The sequence below is a fragment of the Giraffa tippelskirchi genome, chromosome 12, assembly GCF_054371585.1.
Source record: "Giraffa tippelskirchi isolate mGirTip1 chromosome 12, T2T-mGirTip1v1.2.pri, whole genome shotgun sequence".
Taxonomy (NCBI): Eukaryota; Metazoa; Chordata; class Mammalia; order Artiodactyla; family Giraffidae; genus Giraffa; species Giraffa tippelskirchi.
The window spans coordinates 90,398,529-90,420,092 of record NC_137286.1 but is presented as its reverse complement, the minus strand read 5'-3'; the positions used below and the strand labels follow the sequence as shown (position 1 = coordinate 90,420,092).

At 36.9% G+C, this 21,564-nt stretch overlaps 1 protein-coding gene across 7 annotated transcripts in view; it reads right to left on the bottom strand.

Moving 5' to 3' along the window:
* SETDB2 (SET domain bifurcated histone lysine methyltransferase 2) overlaps nt 1-21,564 on the bottom strand; it is an 84,695-nt gene that overhangs the window by 53,647 nt on the left and 9,484 nt on the right. For 5 of the 7 annotated variants that reach the window (XM_081547531.1, XM_081547527.1, XM_081547532.1 and 2 more), the window contains 10 exons: nt 21,266-21,343; nt 20,226-20,351; nt 19,150-19,215; nt 16,032-16,128; nt 13,278-13,841; nt 6,777-6,893; nt 4,024-4,193; nt 2,311-2,530; nt 1,701-1,800; nt 248-341 (listed from right to left, as the gene is read on the bottom strand). In XM_081547531.1, coding sequence (XP_081403657.1) covers nt 248-341; nt 1,701-1,800; nt 2,311-2,530; nt 4,024-4,193; nt 6,777-6,893; nt 13,278-13,841; nt 16,032-16,128; nt 19,150-19,215; nt 20,226-20,331 — 1,534 coding nt within the window. In that variant the 5' untranslated portion in view covers nt 20,332-20,351; nt 21,266-21,343. The remainder of the gene's footprint in view (nt 1-247; nt 342-1,700; nt 1,801-2,310; nt 2,531-4,023; nt 4,194-6,776; nt 6,894-13,277; nt 13,842-16,031; nt 16,129-19,149; nt 19,216-20,225; nt 20,352-21,265; nt 21,344-21,564) is intronic. The other 2 variants (XM_081547528.1, XM_081547525.1) reach the window with 1 other exon arrangement.

Genomic DNA, 21,564 nt, shown 5'->3' with positions numbered 1-21,564 from the left:
TCTCATCTCTTCTCAGTTATTTTCAACTGTAAAAATTATCTTAGCTTACAGGCCATACATAAACCAGTGGTGGGCTGGATGGGGCCCACAGATCACAGTTTGTCAACCTCTGATCTAGACATATAGAAAGCTTTGTGATGAATGCAGCATTTTTGTAATGGTGTCTGAAAAAATGAGCTACAAGTATTAAGCATGAGAGACAAAAAGGCAGAAGAGGCAGGCAACCACAGAATGAAACAAAGCCTACTTCTCATTTCCTTGGCTTTAGAGTTCAGATGTACTTGAGCTGGAGTAAGTTCCCCATTATCTTCTGAGGTGACAGACTCTGAGGAAGTAAATCCCTTAAAAGAAAACAAGGAAGATGCCTTTACTTTCTAGGTTAGGAAAAAGAATTTGTTAGCAATAAGGCCTCTTTCATCAAGTATCAATCTCCATAGGCTACAGCTATTAGATTAGTTTTCAAAGACTCAAAGCTGATAGCCTGAGGAATCTCTGACACGATGGAGCCCTTTTAGCTGTTTCTACTCCCAGGCACTTCAGTGAGCCACAGCTATGAAAATTATAAGGACTGTCAAGACATTCTTAAGGCACTAGAAATTCAAAATAAAATTCAAATATATCTGTCTGTATCCCTCAATTCTGATACCAGATGATAAATTTGGCTTCCACTATAAGATGTGCAAAGATTAAAAACACTCTTTGGCTAGTTACTTGAAAGAAAAGGTTAAAGGAGCTGTGTATCTCCATAAGTTGAGGACACTGCAATCACTTCATATAGTAATGATAGCTTTCAAAAAGGGGTATTAGGTTTAGCACAATGCTTGGCATGCAATACATTTGACCATTATTATTCTTATTCATGTACTTCAAGGGTCAACATGTGTTGAGCACTTAGCTGGGTGTCAAGCATTGTGCTACACTAAGTTTCTGACGTTATCTCATTTAACCCTCTTAATTCTGAGATAGATACTATTATTCTAATTTTACAGAAAAAGAAATGTAGACAGAAGATGTTAACCAGCTAGTTAAGGTGCAGTGTTGGAGGGCAAACCAGGTCTATGTGATCTCCTGGCCCAATCTTTGTACAATGATGTGGTATTAAAGAGTCATCTTCTGTATGTTACTAGGCAGAGGGCAAATATTTGTGTACCACCTACGTTAGAATTTTTATTTTTCACCAGCAAGCCATGAACTACCATAGTGTCTGCCTGTTTTATTTCTTGCACCATTCTCTTAAGTTACAGTCTCTGACTAGTTATTCTTCTCAGGACAGACTGAAAAGTCTATCTTCAGAGGCTATCTGTAAAGTGCTGCTTTCTGGATGATTCTCTCATTAAACTGCTTCTTTCCCCTACATCTCACAACCATATCTCCTCAACCTAAATTACTCCATCCTTCCTTCTTATGTAATACTATCACTTTAGCTTCTTCTATGAATTCTTCCACTGTATAGCTCTCAGTCTCAGTAGAATACATCATCAGATCATGATCAACATTCTCCTTCTACATCTAAGTTGGGAACATGCCAACCCTTACTTAGGATACAAAGTCAGGGAAAAAACATAGTCCTAACACTTCAACAGCGCCACGTTACAAAATAATAGAAGAAATCCTACACATTATTAAGTAACACAAACAATTTGAATTAAGTAGTAGTTAATGTTCTCAGAAGGGCACCATCTATGTTTTGCACTTTTTACCATATTTTTCCCATTGTGTTGAATAATGACCGTCTTGGTTGTAGGACTTCTAATGACTGAATGATACCGAATTCTTGAAATCCTGTTATATTTCATTCCTCTGAAAAGGAAAACAAAGTTATTCTGTAAATCACTAAAAATGCTCTTTACTGTGCCCTGAAATATAGATAGCATCACTGTTATGTAAATATTCATTAGAAATTAATCTAAGTTATAACACCTATGCCTACTCCTCACTAGAATAATCATATTTTCAAGTCAATCATTCTAAAATGAAGAAAATCTAAGAAAACCTTTGCAAATAAAACGGTGATATAAGATAAAAAGAACTGCCAAAGTCATGACATCCATAAACAATCTGATTAAAGTCAAAGTTTTTAAAGATGAAGTTCCACAGATGGAAACTGAGGAAATACAGTATGTTGGTTAGATTTTTAAATTAAGTGCCCTAGATTTCTCAGTGTTAAACTTACAACTGTAAAGCAAATTGATATATAGGAGATATAGAAGTTGGAGTGGAAAGAAAGAAAGAAGAAAAAGAAAGAACTACTCTTAATTGGTAGTAAACAGTACAGATCAATCTTGACTGGGTTCCTACAATTTCACTCACATAATAGGCTCTTTGGTATTATTATGGAGCTTAGGTGGACACTCCTGAGTCACCATACTTCTAGGATGTGCTTCCAGTTCTACTGGGATAACTTCAACCTCACAATCTGCAACTTCTATTTTCCTCTTTTTGGAAAAAATATTTTTCATAATATTCTCTTCTTTTCCATTTTCATCAATAGCATCAGGTTTCTCAGTGTTAGATCTGCTTAGTAATCTTCCTAAAAGAAAAAAGTAAAAGAGATAAATATGACAAAAAGTAATATAATTACTAAGCAACAAAAGGGCATCTCTTCTGCTCTATTAGAACCGTGTATGGTGTACCTCATTTCTACAATGAAGATAAACATTAATTCATCCCAGGAAACTACTGTGAGAAATAAAAAAATTTAAAAAAAAAGACCAAGAAGAGATTTTGTATCTTCCAGTACATGAAAAAACATAGGAACAAATATTTGTTTATTGTGGAAAAACACAGAAAACAAGAGATTCAGCTACAATAATATAAAACAAAAATACAGATCAGAAAGCCCTCTAGAAGATTAGAGAGGTGAACTCTAGTCTTCCAATTATAGATTTTGTGTCTAGTTATGAATGCTTTATCATTTAAAAACTTTATTTATAAAGTGATGTATTTAAATCTGTGGTGATATGTGCCCATTTTCATCTTAAACCTTAATATAATCAAAATGTCATTCTGAAGTTTACGCATTTTCTTTCCAGGAACTTAAAATTACAGTTAACAAGTCAAAATTAACAGCTAGATTAGAGAGAGATACCCTTAGGTGCATTTTCTAGCAATGCAGATAAAGTCAGTAAATGATACTTCCTGGACACTATCTGGCATTTTATGGTAAGCTAACTTTTATCAAAGAGTTATTTTGAAAAATATGAGAGACAAATGTCCAGGCAAGTTGTGCAGTATTTGTGTCTGTAAGTGGGATGTGGCAGGGATCCAGCTGTGACTGTTCTGAACTCTGAGGATTCTTGCCCTCACGGAAGTGAACCTGGAATTCCAGATGAGGAGGATTGCTCCGGTCCCTGCTGCCTGGTACATTTCCTTTAGACTGCCTTGAGAGCCACGTTTCACCAACCTTTCACACTTTGTGGTACACAAAGAAAGTGACACTCTGGGGTAAAAGGAAGAAACTACTAGAGATGGATGTGTCTGGCCTGTGGGCTATGGCCTAAAAGGATCAGTGATTGCACGACCGTAACACACCGGGGGGAGGCTTTGCTCAGAACATGGGCAACTCTCTACAGAATCCCTGAAATGGAGTGAACTCCCTCCTTGACTGAATCATCACCTAAAGGTATTCATCATAACATTAACTTGTTAAATTCTAATAGCTCAAGATGTTGACGAAGACAGTCTTTGACCAATAATCTTTACCTTAGTAAATTAGTCATTTTTCTATTTAAAAGTTTTCTTACTTTACCCCGAAGCGTCTGCAGCCACAGAGACCAAGAAACACACCTCACGCAGTAACCCAAGTTTTATCCTTTAGCCTTTCTTTTCTGGAACACCTGGTACCTCCTAACGCATGTCATCCCTTCAGGGCTCAATTTCCCAGTCACTTGTCCTCCTCGATACTGCTCCTACATTGTCGCTCTTGTCCTTGCTATACGATCTCGGTGGCCCTGACTAGTAAAATGGAGATTCAGAAATGTAGACCTTACCATAGCGTAATGTGAAAGTAAACCTTTGCTTTACCTGAATAAATGCAAACAAACGTCCCTCTGTCAATGTCATCTAGGCAGCGCACTCCCCATCCCTTCTTCTCAGTTTTGAACACTTGTAGCCTCACTTGAGGTCCGTGCTGGACAACTCGGTTTTGACATATTCGTCGATCACACTTGCATAACAGGCTGCATTCATAAATGCTGTCAATAAAATATACAAGAGAAAATCAATTAGACATCTTAAATTAAAAGCAAAAGCACTTTCTATTGCTACCTCACTAATAATTACCGAGGGAAAGAGACTAAGTGTGAAGGCTCCCAGGGCTAGACTGCCTAGTTCCATCACAGCTCCAGCACTCACTAGCTGCGTGACCATGGATTTAATCTCTTTGTGCTTCAATTTTCCATTTTTAAAATGGGGATTATATGGTACTACCATATAATATGGATTATATGGCATAGGGTGGTTTTGTGAAGATTAATGAATTGGATAAGTCAGACAGAGAAAGACAAATATCATATGATATCGTTTATACGTGGAATCTAAGAAAATGGTATAAATGAACTTATTTACAAAGTAGAAATAGAGTGAGAGATGTAGAAAACAAACTTATGGTTACCAGAGGGGAAAGTTGATGGGGGGGGATAAATCAGGAGATTGGGGTTGACATATACACACTACTATATATAAAATAGACAACTAATAAGGACTTACTCACGGGAACTCTACTCAATACTCCGTAATGACCTATATGGGAATAGAATCTAAAAACAAGTGGATAGATGTATAACTGAATCACATTGCTGTATAGCCGCAACTAATACAACATGGAAATCAACTACATTACAATAAAGTTTAATTTTAAAAAAAGATTAAATAAGTCAGTATTTACAAGGTGCTTGAGACAATGCCTGGCACAGAATAAGGGTTAGTTAGCTCTTTTAAAATGTCTACCAACGTCTAAGAAGTGAAAGTCTAGGAAGAATACTTTTCTCTTTGTCTTTTAATAATAACAACCTTGAAAAATTGAAAATTCCCAACTCTCAAGACGACCTCTGCACAGTATTTGTCTTAATGGGGAAACGTCTACCCAAAGTAAGCTAACCCAACAGGGCTAAGAGTCAGAAGCAAAGCAGATGAGTGTCAAGTACAGTCTGCATGTTACATGTGTGCACTCTGACCTCCATTTCCAAAAATGATATACAGGCTTTTTAAAAAATTCTTTAATTTAGATTTCTGGTATAAGAAATTAATTCCAGCTGAACTATTTAAAATCCTAAAAGATGATGCTGTTAAAGTGCTGCCCTCAATAAGTTAGCAAATTTGGAAACTCGCCAGTGCCACAGGACTAGAAACGGTCAGCTTTCATTCCAATCCCAAAAAAGGCCAGTACCAAAGAATGTTCAAACTACTGTACAATTGTCCTCATTTCACATGCTAGTATGGTAATGCTCAGAATCCTTCAAGCCAGGCTTCAGCAGTACAGGAACCGAGAACTTTCAGATGTACAAGCTGGATCTAGAAAAGGCAGATGAACCAGAGATCAAACTGCCAACATCTGTTGTCAGAAAGCAAGAGAATTCCAGAAAAACATCTACTTCTGCTTCATTGACTGTACCAAAGCCTTTGACTGTGTGGATCACAACAAACTGTGGAAAATTCTTAAAGAGATGGGAATACCAGACCACCTGACCTGACTCCTGAGAAACCTGTACGCAGATCAAGAAGCAACAGTTAGAACCAGACATGCAACAATGGACTAGTTTCAAATTGGGAAAGGAGTATGTCAAGGCTGTATATTTTCACCCTGTTTATTTAACTTATATGCAAAGTATATCATGAGAAGTGCCAGGCTGCATGAATCACCAGCAGAAATTAAGATTTCCAGGAGAAATACCAACAACCTCAGATATTCAGATGATACAACTTTAAAAGCAGAAAGCAAAGAAGAATTAAAGAGCCTCTTGATGAGAGTGAAAGAGGAGAGTGAAAAAGCTGTCTTGAAACTCAAAATCCAACAAAAATCATGGCATCTGGTCCCATCACTTCATGGCAAATAGATGGGGAAAAAGTGGGAACAGTGACAGGCTTTATTTTCTTGGGCTCCAAAACCACTGTGGATGGTGACTGCAGTCATGAAATTAAAAGATGCTTGCTCCTTCAAAAGAAAGCTGTGAAAAACCTAGACAGTGTATCAAAAAGCAGAGACATCACTTTGCCGACAAAGTCTGTATAGTCAAAGCTATGGTTTTTCCAGTAGTCTATGAATGGATGTGAGAGGTGGACCTCACCTGAGGGCCAAAGAATTGATGCCTTTGAATTGTGGTGCTGGAGAAGACTTGAGAGTCCTTTGGACAGCAAGGAGACCAAACCAGTCAAATCCTAAAGGAAATCAACCTTCAATATTCAATGGAAGGACTAATGCTGAAGCTGAAGCTCCAATACTTTGGCCACCTAATGCGAAGAGCCAACTCAATGGAAAAGACCCTGATGCTGAGAAAGATTGAAAGCAAAAGAAGGGGGCAGCAGAGGATGAGATGGTTAGATGGCGTCACCGACTCAATGGATATGAATTTGAGCAAACTCAGGGAGACAGTGAAGGACAGGAGAGCCTAGTGTGCTGCAGTCCATGGAGTTGCAGAGTCGGACACGACTTAGCAACTAAACAAAAACGACAAATAATTAAGCATTAACAACATTTATAAGACTAAATAGGCCACAATGATAAAGTACCCTCCTTCAAAGGTATAAACACCCTGCAACAAATCCACAGTGTATCTTACCCAGTAGGTATCTGTCTCTCTAATCTTTTATATTTATATCCAGTGGTTATTTTATTACTTGACAAGGGGCAAGTCTTGGCATTCCTTGCTGTCAGTTGAAGACATGCACATTTTGTTCTAAAAGGAAGACAATGGACGGAGAAGTCAGAATAAAAAAGCATCAAGTTAAGAGACTCTCTTGACAAAAGTGTAAAGAATATAATCGTATTTAAAACAGTTGATTGGCTCATGAACTGTAAGACTTCTTCCCTAAATAAAATAGACCTCTTTGAAAGACAATATTTACCAAAAGTTTATAAATAATTATAAACTGCCCTGTACCTCGACTTGCTCATGAAATAGTTAACTATATGAGTTTTAACATTTCAAAATTAATTCCTTTCATTTCCTATTCAGCAGAAGCTTCATTGTGAGAATTCTCCCAGGTTTGCTCTCCTACAATGGATAAACTTAAACATGTCAAGCTCAAAAGAACTTATATAGTTTTGTTTATGTTTTATATTACCTCTCTCTCCAATGACATAAAAATATATCGGGGAGACTGATGCCATGTATCTGGCTACTACAATCTGCTTTTCATAGCACTGCTAAGCAGTAAACGTGAAAACCTAAAAAAAAATTAACTCTCTAACTACTGAGATGACTATCTAACATGACAGGGACTTAACACTCGATAGGAGTAAGGAACCTGGGTATCTCAGCTATAAACCAGATACGTGACTACTGGTTAAAAACTCCGAATCTCATCTCCTTTGTTAAATGGTAAGTGACTTTAAGATCGTTTCCTCTATAATTCACTTCAGTATTTTTCTGTATATATACAATACATGTCAGAGTGGTAACTACTGTTTGCAACAGAAAAAATTAGCAATAAATTGATTGATTTGGATTCTATTTAGAGATGTAGAAATCTATTGTTGCTTTTTCAATATGAGTTTGTTTGCAAAGTTTACAAAGTACACACAACACAAACAATAACAAACACTCATTTTGACCACACGGAATCAGCTGTCATCATTTTGTTTAGTCCTCCTATGTATATACAGCTGACCCTTGATCAGCATGGGTTTGAACTACGCAGGTCCACTTATATGTGGATATTTTTCAATAGTAAATAACACAGTACTACATAATCTACGGAGAAGGCAATGGCACCCCACTCCAATACTCTTGCCTGGAAAATCCCGTGGACGGAGGAGCCTGGTAGGCTGCAGTCCATGGGGTCGCTAAGAGTCAGGCACGACTGAGCAACTTCACTTTCACTTTTTACTTTCATGCATTGGAGAAGGCAATGGCAACATAATCTACAGTTGGATGAAAACTTGGATGTGGAATTATGGATGTGGAACCGCTTATGTGGAGGGCCAATTATATTATATGTTATATTTTTGAGGGCTGGCACCCCTAATCCCTGCGTTGTTCAAGGGTCAACTATAATTTACAACATATATACTGTATATATGATCTCCCTTAAAAAAAAAAAAAGATAAAACTAAGCTCTCAAGAGGTTTGGTGAGGCATCCTTTATACTTTTACATATATAATTTACCTACAAACAATACAATGTATTGTTTTAAAAAATTACCATAGTTATTATCCTACAACTGGTCTTTTCATTCAATATAATGCTTTTGAGATCCACCTTTTTAGATACACAATTAAACTGCTTCTAGTTTTCAATACAACAATGCTGCAACATCCTTATTCTTATGTCCCTGTCTAAGCATCTCTTGGGTAGCAGCTTTCAAATATTTTTGACTATGACTCACAGCAAGAAATGTCTTACATTTCTAAGATAAGATCCTACAGAGGCATGCATATTTATATGTGTGTGTGTATGTAACGTAAGAAATAGCAGTCGCATGTAAGTACCTTATCACTGTACTTTCTGCACACATGGTACTTTCTATACAATTTAATTTTGAAGATTCTATTTACAACTCTTTAAGTGATTTTACACCCTACTAAACTTAGAGCTTGGAAAACAAGGCTCTAGGCATACTTAAAAATACTATTGCTGAAAAGTAGGAATGCATATCTTCAACTGCTGTGTAATTGTTTGAACACCCTCTTAACACCCTCACCCCCCACCAAAAAACTGTCTGCCTTGGTACAGAATTCTAGTGTTCTATTTATTTTCCTTCAGCATTTTAAGTTAATATGCCTTTTTGTCTTCTATTATTTTTGATGAAAACTGCCTTGTCAATATATTTTTTCTCTTTTCCATCTGCTAGCATATTTATTCTTTGCCCTAGATACTTGTAAAGTTGCATCATGATATATTTAGATGTACAGTTATCTTATTTTCCCTTTCTAGTACACAGTAGGTTTTTTCACTCTGAGGACTCCTGTCTTTCTTCAGTTCTGGAAAATTCTCAGCTATTATCTCTTTGAATGAAGCTCTCGTCTCAGAGGTATGTTGGAATTTCTCATTGACCTTTCATATTTTTCAACCTGTAAATTTTTTTCCTCGCATCTTTATCTCTTTGCATTCTGGGAGAACCCTTTGGTTTTGCTTTACTACTCACTGATTGTTTCTCCAGCTACACCGACGGTACCATCTCGTCCATCTATTTAGTTTTTTATTTCCATAACCATATGTTTTATTTCCTGTATTTCCAAATGGCTCTTTTACTTATTTAGTATAAAAATAATCTCCTCGTTTCATGGATATTAATATTTTATCTCTTTGGACATTTTAAACATACCTATTTTAAAGTCTCCTTCAGTCGTATTCTACATTTATCTCTGATTCCTCAGGTGTGAATTCTGCCATTTGTTGGGACTTACGCTGCCTTCTGCTTCTGTTAGGTCCATACCATTTCTGTCCTTTATCGAGCCTATCTTTGCATGAAATGTTCCTTTGGTATCTCTAATTTTCTTGAAGAGGTCTCTAGTCTTTCCCAATCTGTTGTTTTCCTCTATTTGTTTGCACTGATCGCTGAGGAAGGCTTTCTTATCTCTCCTTGCTATTCTTTGGAATTCTGCATTCAGATGAGAATATCTTTCCTTTTCTCCTTTGCTTTTCGCTTCTCTTCTCTTCCCAGCTATCTGTAAGGCCTCCTCAGACAGCCATTTTGCTTTTTTGCATTTCTTTTCCATGGGGATTTTCTTGATCCCTGTCTCCTGTACAATGTCACGAACCTCTGTCCATAGTTCATCAGGCACTCTGTCTATCAGGTCTAGTCCCTTAAATCTATTTGTCACTTCTACTGTATACTCATAAGGGATCTGATCTAGGTCATACCTGAATGGTCTAGTGGTTTTCCCTACTTTCTTCAATTTAAGTCTGAATTTGGCAATAAGCAGTTCATGATCCGAGCCACAGTCTGCTCCCGGTCTTGTTTTTGCTGACTGTATAGAGCTTCTCCATCTTTGGCTGCAAAGAATATAATCAATCTGATTTCGGTGTTGACCATCTGGTGATGTCCACGTGTAGAGTCTTCTCTTGTGTTGTTGGAATAAGGTGTTTGTTATTACCAGTGCGTTCTCGTGGCAAAACTCTATTAGCCTTTGCCCTGCTTCATTCTGTACTCCAAGGCCAAACTTGCCTGTTACGCCAGGTGTTTCTTGACTTCCTACTTTTGCATTCCAGTCCCCTATAATGAAAAGGACATCTTTTTTGGGTGTTAGTTCTAGAAGGTCTTGTAGGTCTTCATAGAACCGTTCAACTTCAGCTTCTTCGGCGTTACTGGTCGGGGCATAGACTTGGATTACCGTGATATTGAATGGTTTGCCTTGGAAACGAACAGAGATCATTCTGTCGTTTCTGAGATTGCATCCAAGTACTGCATTTCGGACTCTTTTGTTGACCATGATGGCTACTCCATTTCTTCTAAGGGATTCTTGCCCACAGTAGTAGATATAATGGTCATCTGAGTTAAATTCACCCATTCCAGTCCATCTTAGTTCGCTGCAAGAGAGTTCCAGAAAAACATCTATTTCTGCTTTATTGACTATGCCAAAGCCTTTGACTGTGTGGATCACAATAAACTGTGGAAAATTCTGAAAGAGACGGGAATACCAGACCATCTGACCTGTCTCTTGAGAAACCTGTATGCAGGTCAGGAAGCAACAGTTACAACTGGACATGGAACAAGAGACTGGTTCCAAATAGGAAAAGGAGTACGTCAAGGCTGTATATCGTCACCCTGCTTATTTAACTTATATGCAGAGTACATCATGAGAAACGCTGGGCTGGAAGAAACACAAGCTGGAATCAAGATTGCCGGGAGAAATATCAATAACCTCAGATATGCAGATGACACCACCCTTATGGCGGAGAGTGAAGAAGAACTAAAGAGCCTCTTGATGAAGGTGAAGGAGGAGAGTGAAAAGGTTGGCTTAAAGCTCAACGTTCAGAAAACCAAGATCATGGCATCTGGTCCCATCACTCCATGGGAAATAGATGGGGAAACAGTGGAAACAGTGTCAGACTTTACTTTTTTGGGCTCCAAAATCACTGCTGATGGTGACTGCAGCCATGAAATTAAAAGACGCTTACTCCTTGGAAGGAAGGTTATGACCGACCTAGATAGCATATTTAAAAGCAGAGACATTACTTTGCCAACAAAAGTCCGTCTAGTCAAGGCTATGGTTTTTCCAGTGGTCATGTATGGATGTGAGAGTTGGACGGTGAAGAAAGCTGAGCGCCGAAGAATTGATGCTTTTGAACTGTGGTGTTGGAGAAGACTCTTGAGAGTCCCTTGGACTGCAAGGAGATCCAATCAATCCATCCTAAAAGAGATCAATCCTGGATGTTCATTGGAAGGTCTGATGTTGAAGCTGAAGCTCCAATACTTTGGGCACCTCATGCGAAGGGTTGACTCATTGGAAAAGACCCTAATGCTGGGTAGGATTGGGGGCGGGAGGAGAAGGGGACGACAGAGGATGAGATGGTTGGATGGCATCACCGACTCGATGAACATGGGTTTGGGTGGACTCTGGGAGTTGGTGATGGACAGAGAGGCCTGGCATGCTGCAATTCATGGGGTCACAGAGAGTCGGACACGACTGAGCGACTGAACTGAACTGAACTGAACGCTGCCTTCACGGTCCTGAATGCCTCTGTGTGCTCTGACTGTGCTCGATTATACTTCTGCAGAGGTTACTCCTGGGTGCTCCTCTACACTGGCTGCTCTGGCTCTGACCTACAGGTTTCACAGCTCTCAGCCCGGCTGTTATTAATACGACAGTACAATTGCAGGCCCTGTAAGTTATCAGCCAACCTCCTAGTCTTGGGTAGGTCCCTGTTTCTGCCCTCCTTCCCTGAGAGCTCAGTGCCCACTCTCCACCATGCATGGGACACGTTTAATTCCCATTCCTGTCAGGATTAGAATCCCTGGCCACAGTGCTCGTGTCCAATTCCAGATCCCTGTGAGCCTCAGCTTCTGCTTATTTTGTGACTTCTCTTTTAATTTGTGACCAAAAAACGAACATATGTATGCTGGTGGTGCACGTTACATGGGGATTAGTTTCTATAGTCTAAGGCAAAAATCATACACCGTGAAAATTATTCTTTAAAAAAACCTTGTTAAACTAACCATAAAGTACAGTAAACAATGTCCAACCCAACAGTTAGTTTTTTCCTCTAGCACTGAAGGAGATTGGGCTTGGCCAGATGAGGACAGGTTAGGAGCAATGCTTAAAAACTTATATTTAAACAGAAAAAAACTTGGCACAGTGAGAGGTTTCCTCTATGACAAACCTATAGAAACTGGGCCAAACTAGATTTATGTATCTCATCTCACACTCCTAACTGACAGGATGGTTAAAAACTACTATCTATACAATTTAAATTAATTCTCTTTATCTGTCTCAAGCATTTTCTTTTTCCTAGTATAGGCAGCTAAATTTGCATTAAGCTAAATGTACATATAATGCAACCCTGCTCTACCAAAGCAAACCTACAAATAACAGTAAATTATACACCTTTAGAACAAAATGGTTTTCAAAGTCTTAGTATTTTAGAACATATTTTCATTTTTTTATGGAATGTCAATTTTAGGATCAGGAGAGGCACCATTAACTTTCTAAAAAAGGAGCAAGGAAAAGATATGTGAAAGTAAAACATGACATATAACAGTTAAAAGTACAGGTTCAAATCCTGGTGCTTAAATTTGTTGACCTTACACTTGGTTTCTCAACTTCCTCATTTGTAACATGGAAATAATATTAACTACCCCATAAGACTTTGTGAGAACTAAACAAGAAAATATACGGAAAGCACTTGTCACAATGTTTGGCACAGTTACATGGCATTAGCTCCAATTGTTGCTATGAAGAGTTACGGTAACAGATTAAGGGAAAAACTTATCTTTGCAAGAAATAATTCCCGAATTACCTTCCTATTGCTAAAGAGAGAATGCATCTTTCTATTTTCAATTCTTGATGAACTGGTTTTAGATAAGACAGACAGACAAACTGATACACAGCAGGATTTCTTGACAAGTACCCCTACACTCAGAAGATTTTTTTGAAATGTCATTTTCTTCTACTTACATGTCTACGCAGCCCTCAGAACAGTCACATGAATCAGTAAACATGTTGGAAAAGCTGTTTAGATAATATGCTCGTGGCCACACAGTCTTTCTGTACTTAAACTGTGGAAGCTTTCTATTGTCAATTTCATTACAGAAAGAAATGGGCACTGATTCCACTCCATTGCTAATATCCACATCAGAAACAATTTCTTCTTCCTTTGGGTAATTCCGAGTCAATTGAACATAGGTATTGAAAGAAAAGTTATCTGTAAATAGAAAGTTACACTCTGTCTCAAGCAGGTAACGAAAAACTTCCTCCATGTTTCGTAGACTCCTTCCACAAGGGGTTTTATAACTCACGTGGAGTGCTGAAGAATGAGTGTTTGTCTTCCCGTGTCGTCTTTGGAAATGGCATTGGATTGGTAGCTGCAGTGGGTTTTCCCCCTTGAAGGTAAGTGGCATTTTCATCAGACAGGTGCCAGAGCACTCATGCTTTTGGTAAGATAAATTTAAAGAAGATTCTTTTTCTCTAAAGTCTGCAACTTTATTTTCCATAGGGGGAATTTCCTGGTTTTCTGTAGATCTGTTTAAAATTAATTATTTATTAGAATCTCAAATTTATAGCACAATTCTCCACATTAAAAAAAAAAAAACACTAAGATGATATTTAATTCCTATATTAAGTTTCTTCTCAGACAACATGAAAATAAGCCAGACTCTGAAGTAAAACATCTATCTGCAGTTATACAAAGTTATGTAAGTGTTTTTTTTCAATCTTCTTCTGAGCACCAAATATGTGGTGTTTTTTTCCAGCACCACTTGTTCAATGAGTGTTCAATAATTCAGTTCAATTCTGGCATTATCTACCTGAAGTCAGCATCAGATTCCACAAATTAAAGGGTTCAGTCCCACAAAACTGCCCCCAATCCAGATGAGAAATGCAATTTCCAGGTCACCCTCACTTCTGACCAATCCACAAGTTCCCACAACCTCCTCCTCTTTGTTAATGGGCTGGAAAGACTCACAGAATTCAAGAAAGCGCTTTAACTACTATTACCAGTTTATAATAAAAGATGCACTCAGGAACAGCCAAATGGGAGAGAGGCATGGGGCAAGGTAGGTAAGAAGGGGCATGGAGTTTCCATATGCCCTGTCCACATGTACCCCCCTCACAGCACCTCAAAGTGTCTGCCAACCAGGAAGCTCCAGGACCCCTGCTGTTTTCTGTAGTGGTTTAACTGCTTAAGCATGAAAGATTAAATCACTGGCGAGTGGTGGTTATCTCTACCTGCAGCCTTTCTCCCCTCCCTGGAGGCTGGGAGGTAGGGCTGCAAGGGCATCAAAGATTTCTTGACTGACTGCTATGTGCCAGGTGCTATGAAAACAAAGATGAGAGGTCTGTAATCTCAAGGAACTTACATTCGAGGCAGAGAATTAAGTATTTATAATAAAGTATAAATGATATTATGAATAATGCCATGTTATATAATGTTATGGAAAGACATCTAATCTTTATTTTCCTGATTTTAAGGGTTCTAATTTTATAATTAATTTTTCTAGGTTTGAGAGTTCAATTTCATGTGTAGTTTATATTGATGTAACATGAGTATCTAACTTAAATTCTCCAAATGATATCCAATTGTTCTACAGTCTTTTACTGAATACTGTAAAGAGTCCTTTCACCTGACTTTAAATTACTAGCTTAATATATCTCAAGTTCTTCTAAATACATAAAAATGTTCTCATATTTTCTAGACTCATTCTGCCTTTCAATAGAATTTTTTTTTCTTTTGGCCGTGCTGTATGGCATGTAGGATCTCAGTTCCCTGATCAGGGAAAGAACCCACGTCCCCTGAACTGGGAGCATGGAGTCTTAATAATCACTGGATGATCAGGGAATTCCCTCAATACCAAATTCTTTAATGAAAAATATATGCCTTCTCATTTTCTAGCTGCTGGAGCCGTTCTGCAGCCTAGTTTGGACCCTGGGATTTCCCGCCCTGGAGCTGTTCGCTCCCGAGCGGCTCACAGAGACAGAGCACAGCCGGTGACTGAGCATTTCATCTCCCTTTTCAGCTTGAGTTGAACTTTCAAACAAATAGATTCTGTTTCAAGCTGGGTTCTGTGGCATTCTTTTCTGCAAAATGTCATCAGTTTATTTCCCCTATTTTTGGGGAAGGGGAATATGAAATATTGATGATTCAAGAAGTTCTTTGTTATGAAGAGATTAACTCAGCATATATGCAAGAGAAAAAATTGTATCTGGGGTGTCCTTAGTTCTAAAGTTTATTAAAGATTTTATTACTTACGGATTTAACAAATAACCTATGCAGAGAATTATGAACCTACATAAAATACACAACTTTTAAAACTTTTCAGGAAGGGTAGGGGAAATGGATAGTAAGAGAGTTTGGGATAGACAGGTATACGCTGCTATATTTAAAATGGATAACCAACAAGGACCTACTGTAGAGCACAGGGAACTCTGCTCAATGTTATGTGGAAGCCTGGATGGCAGGGAGTTTGGGGGAGAATGGACACATGTATATGTATGGCTGAGTGCCTTTGCCGTCCACCTGAAACTATCACAGCATTGTGAATCGGCTATACTCCAATACAAAATAAAGAAGGTTTTTTTAAAAAAACTTTTCATGGGAAAGAATCCTTTTTTTATATATTTTATCTACTCTTATGTCAAATGATTAGCAACAGGAAATCTCTTTCTGGGAGCAAAAGCACTAACAACATAAATAAATTTAACTTCTATACATACAGAGAGGTGCAGTCTTTTGGAAAGAAGTTTTCATATGATGTCGAGGGCAATGAACTTGATTTGTTTTCCTCTGCATTCTGGGTCACAGATGTATGATCTACATGAAAAAATTACAAACGAGTTAAAAATGAGTCACTATAATATCTAAATAATATCTTTATTGACTAGAGATATAAGGAGCCTTTAAATCTGAAAACATTAAGGTTTCAAAATTGAGGCAAAAATTAGATGCCAACATTTTCAAAAATATTAAGAAAATAAGAGGATAAAATAAGACGTAGAAGAAATTTCTACTGCAGAAATTCTAATTTGGCCCAAATTTGATCTGAATTTTAATCATCCTTTAAAGCAAACATCAAGTATCCCTATTTCTGCTTGTATTTTACAGAAAAAAATAGTGTAACTCTCAGAGACTCTATTAAGGTCGCAAAATGTGAAGCCTTTATGTATCTCTTGTTTTCTCATTATTCTATTACTTTCTATTTTTGCAGAGGAGGGGAAAGTATCTGGATTGCTCTTTTTGTCTTTTCATTTGTTCATTCACAGTTCTCTTAGCTTCCCCTATATCTTTCTGCACTTAATTTCACCATGAGCCAGGATGTCCCTGGTTCATTCTTGTCTCTGTGTTTTTCAACTTCACGTATTTTTACTCTCTAACATGACCTCACTATACAAATCAACTATGTAGGTAATGAAAAAAACTTATAGATTTCCTGCTCTTATTTTGAAAAAAAAAAAAGTGAATATACAGAATAGTCTATGTTTGTTTTTAAAAAAATTGTTTTTAATCATGCTTTTTCCTATGCAGTGGTGGACCTTAATAAAAAAGTGATTCTCTTCCTGCCTTATTATTAACTTGCATTGGTCCTTTAGTGTAGACCAGTCTTATTAAACAGAAAAAAAAAAGTTTAAGAAAATAAAAGAATAGTTTAAGTTATAATCCAGGGTCATGTGTGTGGATGCATGCATTGCTTGTCATGTCCAGCTCTTTGTGACCTTAGGCCACCAGGCTCCTCTGTCCATGGGATTCTCCAGGCAAGAATACTGGAGATGAATACAAGAACACTTGCCATGCTCTACTCCAGGGGACCTTCCTGCCCCAGGGATCGAACCTGCATCTCATGTCTCCTGCTTTGGGAAGCAGGTTCTTTACCACTAGTGCCACATGGGAAGCCCTAATCCAAGGTCATCCTTGGCTTGGAAAGCAAATATCCCTCTTTAGTTATTGAGGTAAAGAAAGAAGATTTAAAATCTGATAGATGAAGAGAGCTACAATAACTGATTAGTAAAAAAGTTTTGGCCAGTGGTTAAGACTCTGCACTTCCAATGTAGGGGGCAAAAGTTCATTCCCTGGTTGGGGAAGTAATAACCCACATGCCACATGGCACAGCCCTTAAAAAAAAATTGTTTTACAAATTAAGAATTTCTGATTTTTCCCAGCAAATTTCTTTGAATGAGCCATATAATGCCATACTAACAAATACAAATATAACAAAGGTATATAAGCATAGTTAGAAACAAGCTTTACTAAAGAACATGGAGATTTTATATTAACCATTAGATAAGAGGAGAGGAGAAATAATAATTTCTTTCAAGAAAACAGTATCCAATTCTTTGTATGGGGATGCAGCAGATACTTATAGAATTATACACAAGCAAAGAAAAATCAAACGTAAATTAGTGGTTTGGGGAATTCAGGCTAGATCTGGGATGGCTTGTTTTGACCTTAACACCAAGTCCTTTTGTTTCTCCCAGTCTCAGTATTCCTTTTAAAATAAATACTAATATGAATTTTTATTACTATGAAGTGTTAATCCCTACATTTGCTAGCAATGTCACTACATAATTCCCTGATTACTTTAAAAACATTCGCTAGCTCTACCACTAGCAAACATATACTTCTATTTTGATAAATTTATTATACTTCAGATGAACTATGTAAAAATATGAAACTAGAATACTCTGCATTTCTACTCATGAAAGCATTACTTTAAAGGAACCAAGACAAAAACCCAACTTATTTTCTTTTACTGGGAAAGATTATTTAGAAAGAAAAAAGCTGTTTAGAATTAGTTCTTCTTAGCACCTCTTGCACTTACAGGCTTCTCTCTTGGAAAACTAATCTAACCCCTTAAGGGTGTGGTGATTTCAACTGCTCCTGTAGGCTACTGGGAAAAAGACTGTTTTCTTGAAAAAATGTACTCTCTTCTAAAACTTTATATTAGCGACTGAAATTGAAAATATTTCTGAATAACAAAACCTTTCTTTAAAATAAACTGATGATGTTAAACCATATTTTCAGAGATTTAAAACTCTAAGGCTCCAAATTATGACAGTTAAAATGATTACAATCTGTTGAAAATATTTAGCAGTATTAATTAAAATTTAGTAAATGTACTTCCTCAACACTTTAGCAAATTGGTGATAGTCTAAGATTTATAGGATAGTGATTCTGATAACTTTAATTTAAAAAAGTTTTTTAATTGAAGGATAATTCATCAACAATGCTGTGTTTGTTATATAGCAATGTGATTCAGTTATATATATATACACACACACATATATATTCTTCTTCATATTCTTTTCCATTATGGACTATTATAGCATATTGAATATAGTTCCCTGTACTATACAGTCAGACCTTGGTGTTTACCTAAAATAACTTCTCAATTTTTCTTTTTCTAATCCTAGTACATTATCTTTATTCAATTATTTTAAAGTTGATACACTGATGTTCTAGTAACAATCTAGAAATGAAAAAAGTTTCCATCAATTTATCTATGCCAAAATGTATCTGTCTACCATTGTTCTTTACACAAAGCAGGTTTACAGTGGTTTGGAGTCTTGGAATTCTGTTTGTGCTTCTTATAGGAGAAGTTTTTTTGAAGAAGAGATACATTTGTTCTTCCTGAGAGGTTTAATAGAGTGTGCATTTCCTATCTCTGGATGGGCAGGACTTTTCATTGACCAGGAACACTGATTTCCATAACTTACCTATATGGATCTTACAGTTTTATTTTAAACTGTCTTCGGTTAACTCGACATAATTAAGGCTGGCTTGCTTCAAAGCAAGAAAACAGCAGAGAATATTCTAGGTTAGGATTAGAAATGTACATACCCTTTATCAATGTTGAATTGTGGTTTATAGTTGCTTCTTTCACTAGAATCATTGCTTGGATGTATTCTGTTAAGGAAGGGAAAAAAGAATGAAAACTATTAGCAGCAGGATCACCTTTATTCAAGATGTCAGCTACTGTGCTATGCAATTCACTAACACACACTTCATGTCATTCAATCTCCGTAACTCCTCTGAGAGGTTTTTATGAGTATCTACTTTAAAGACAAAGAAATTGAAGCTTAGAGGTTAAGCTGTTTACTTCAGGTTAGATAGGAAGGTAGAACTGTATTCAAACCTAGATATATCAGATTCATGAAGGAATGAGAATATTAAAATGAAAGACAGTATTAATTTTGTAGACAAACACACAACAGATTAATGTCATAGAATATCCAAAAAGAATTAAGAATATCCTGGGGAAAATAAAGAATAGGAGGGGGGGAATTTTGCTTGAAAATCATATATTCTAATGGAATGAAGGAAGTTTCCATATAAAAGTCTATATTCTACAACTACCTGGGCTGAAGACAAAGAAACAAAAATAAAAACCTGGATGACTGAACTGACTGCCTATGTAAAACACAAGGTCTGCTTTCTGAAGACTACTAAGGCAAGCTCTGTTTAAAGCAGGCAAAACATATCCATATATGTCTAAGTTGTCTCTGAAAGATTGGGTGATGGATAATCTGTTATATTTTTCTGTATGTACCAAATGTTCTACAAGGAGCACATACTAGTTTTGCAATATACCCCCTCTACCCCCACATAAAGATAAAATAAGGGAGAGAAAAGTAGCCTGAGATAGAGAGAGATTTATTTATTTATTTATAATTTATTTTTCAAAATAATCATCTTCATCCACTTTTACAAATGTTCAGAGTATGATAAAAATGAGTTTTTATAGAAGCAGAGCATATACACAAAAAAAGCAAACAGAACTGATGTCAGGTTCTTAGAAAACAAAGAAAATATTTTGACTTTGAAGACAAATAGCAACACTGCAAATAGAACTAAACTGTATTGCCAGTGGGTAACATTTAGCATTAAATGTATTGAAAGCTTTTATTGCTTCATACCTTTATTTGTGGCAGATCCATCTTTGATCTTTTGTTTCAGTGACTGCAGCACATTCTGCATTTGTTCAAATATGAAATCCACTTTCCCATCATCTTCCAGCTCCATCCAGAAAGTTTTTGCATCACCTGAAGAAAAAATAAGTGGATAGCCAAAGAGCTCAAAAGACATAGACTGTAACTTTCCTAAGGCACATGCTATTAAAAATCCACTTGGTTTCTAAATAAAATCAAGATTTAATTGGGCTATTACTTCCTTCAGGAAAAAGATTTTCATCACTGTTTCTTCTTTTCTCTTTTGGGCACATGATCTTAGTTCCCTGATGAGGGGCTGAACCCGGGTCCTTGGCAGTGGAAGTGTGGAGGCCTAGTCACTAGAGTCCTTGGTCACTGTCTCTTTAGAAAGAATGAAAAACAAAGAAGATGACCTTGGCATCTCCCTTATTTCTGCTAATTAAAAAAACAGTGTTGAAAACTTTAGTGAAACTATTCTTGACTGGAAAACAGAAGGAATGACTTCATTCTAGGGTGGAAGCGGGCATACTTATAGACAACTATACATTTAAAATTTTTCAAGGACATAACCTCCAATGAGTATGCAAGTGGATGGTTTCAGAATGAAACATCTCAACAACTGTTGAAATAACGAAATGTCTAACACTAATGCTTTTAAAAATATCTTTGCTATCAACTTTTTAATAGTTATGTTGACTAAAGAAAAACGAACAATCTAAAGCTGCGAATTATGTTTTATTTGGAGACCTACTGAGGACTACAGTCTGGGAGAGAGCCTCTGAGATAGCTATGAGAAACGGCTCCCAAGAGGTAAGCGAAGAGTCAGGATAAACAGTTTTTGCTGAGAGGAAAAAATAAAATATGTAATTAAACATTGAATGATTACAGCTAATCACAAAGAACAGACGTCTCAATTTAATGATGTTAGTGCTTTTTTATGTCTAGGGAGATACAAGAGTCTGGGCTCATTGAAATTATTCTTCAGATATGCATCTTAACTATCTACAATCAGTATCTAGTTTTTCTACCTTCTGAATTCTCCTCAGGGAGTGCCACTGGGGGCAGATGCAGATATTGGCTTGATGGCAGGCAGCACTCACTGTTTTCTGAAATGGCAGGCAACATTTTTTGTTCACAGTGACATGAGGCAAAATAATATTTAAAGCTTTTATAAAGTTATATAGATAAACCAACATTTCAGATGCTCAGCAAACTAACACTGTAATCAAAAATTTCCATCCTTTCACAGTTGAAAACAGAAATGAGAAATGCAATGAAAATAAATTGACAAAAGTCAAATCTCACACCATGTTTAAAAGTAACAAAA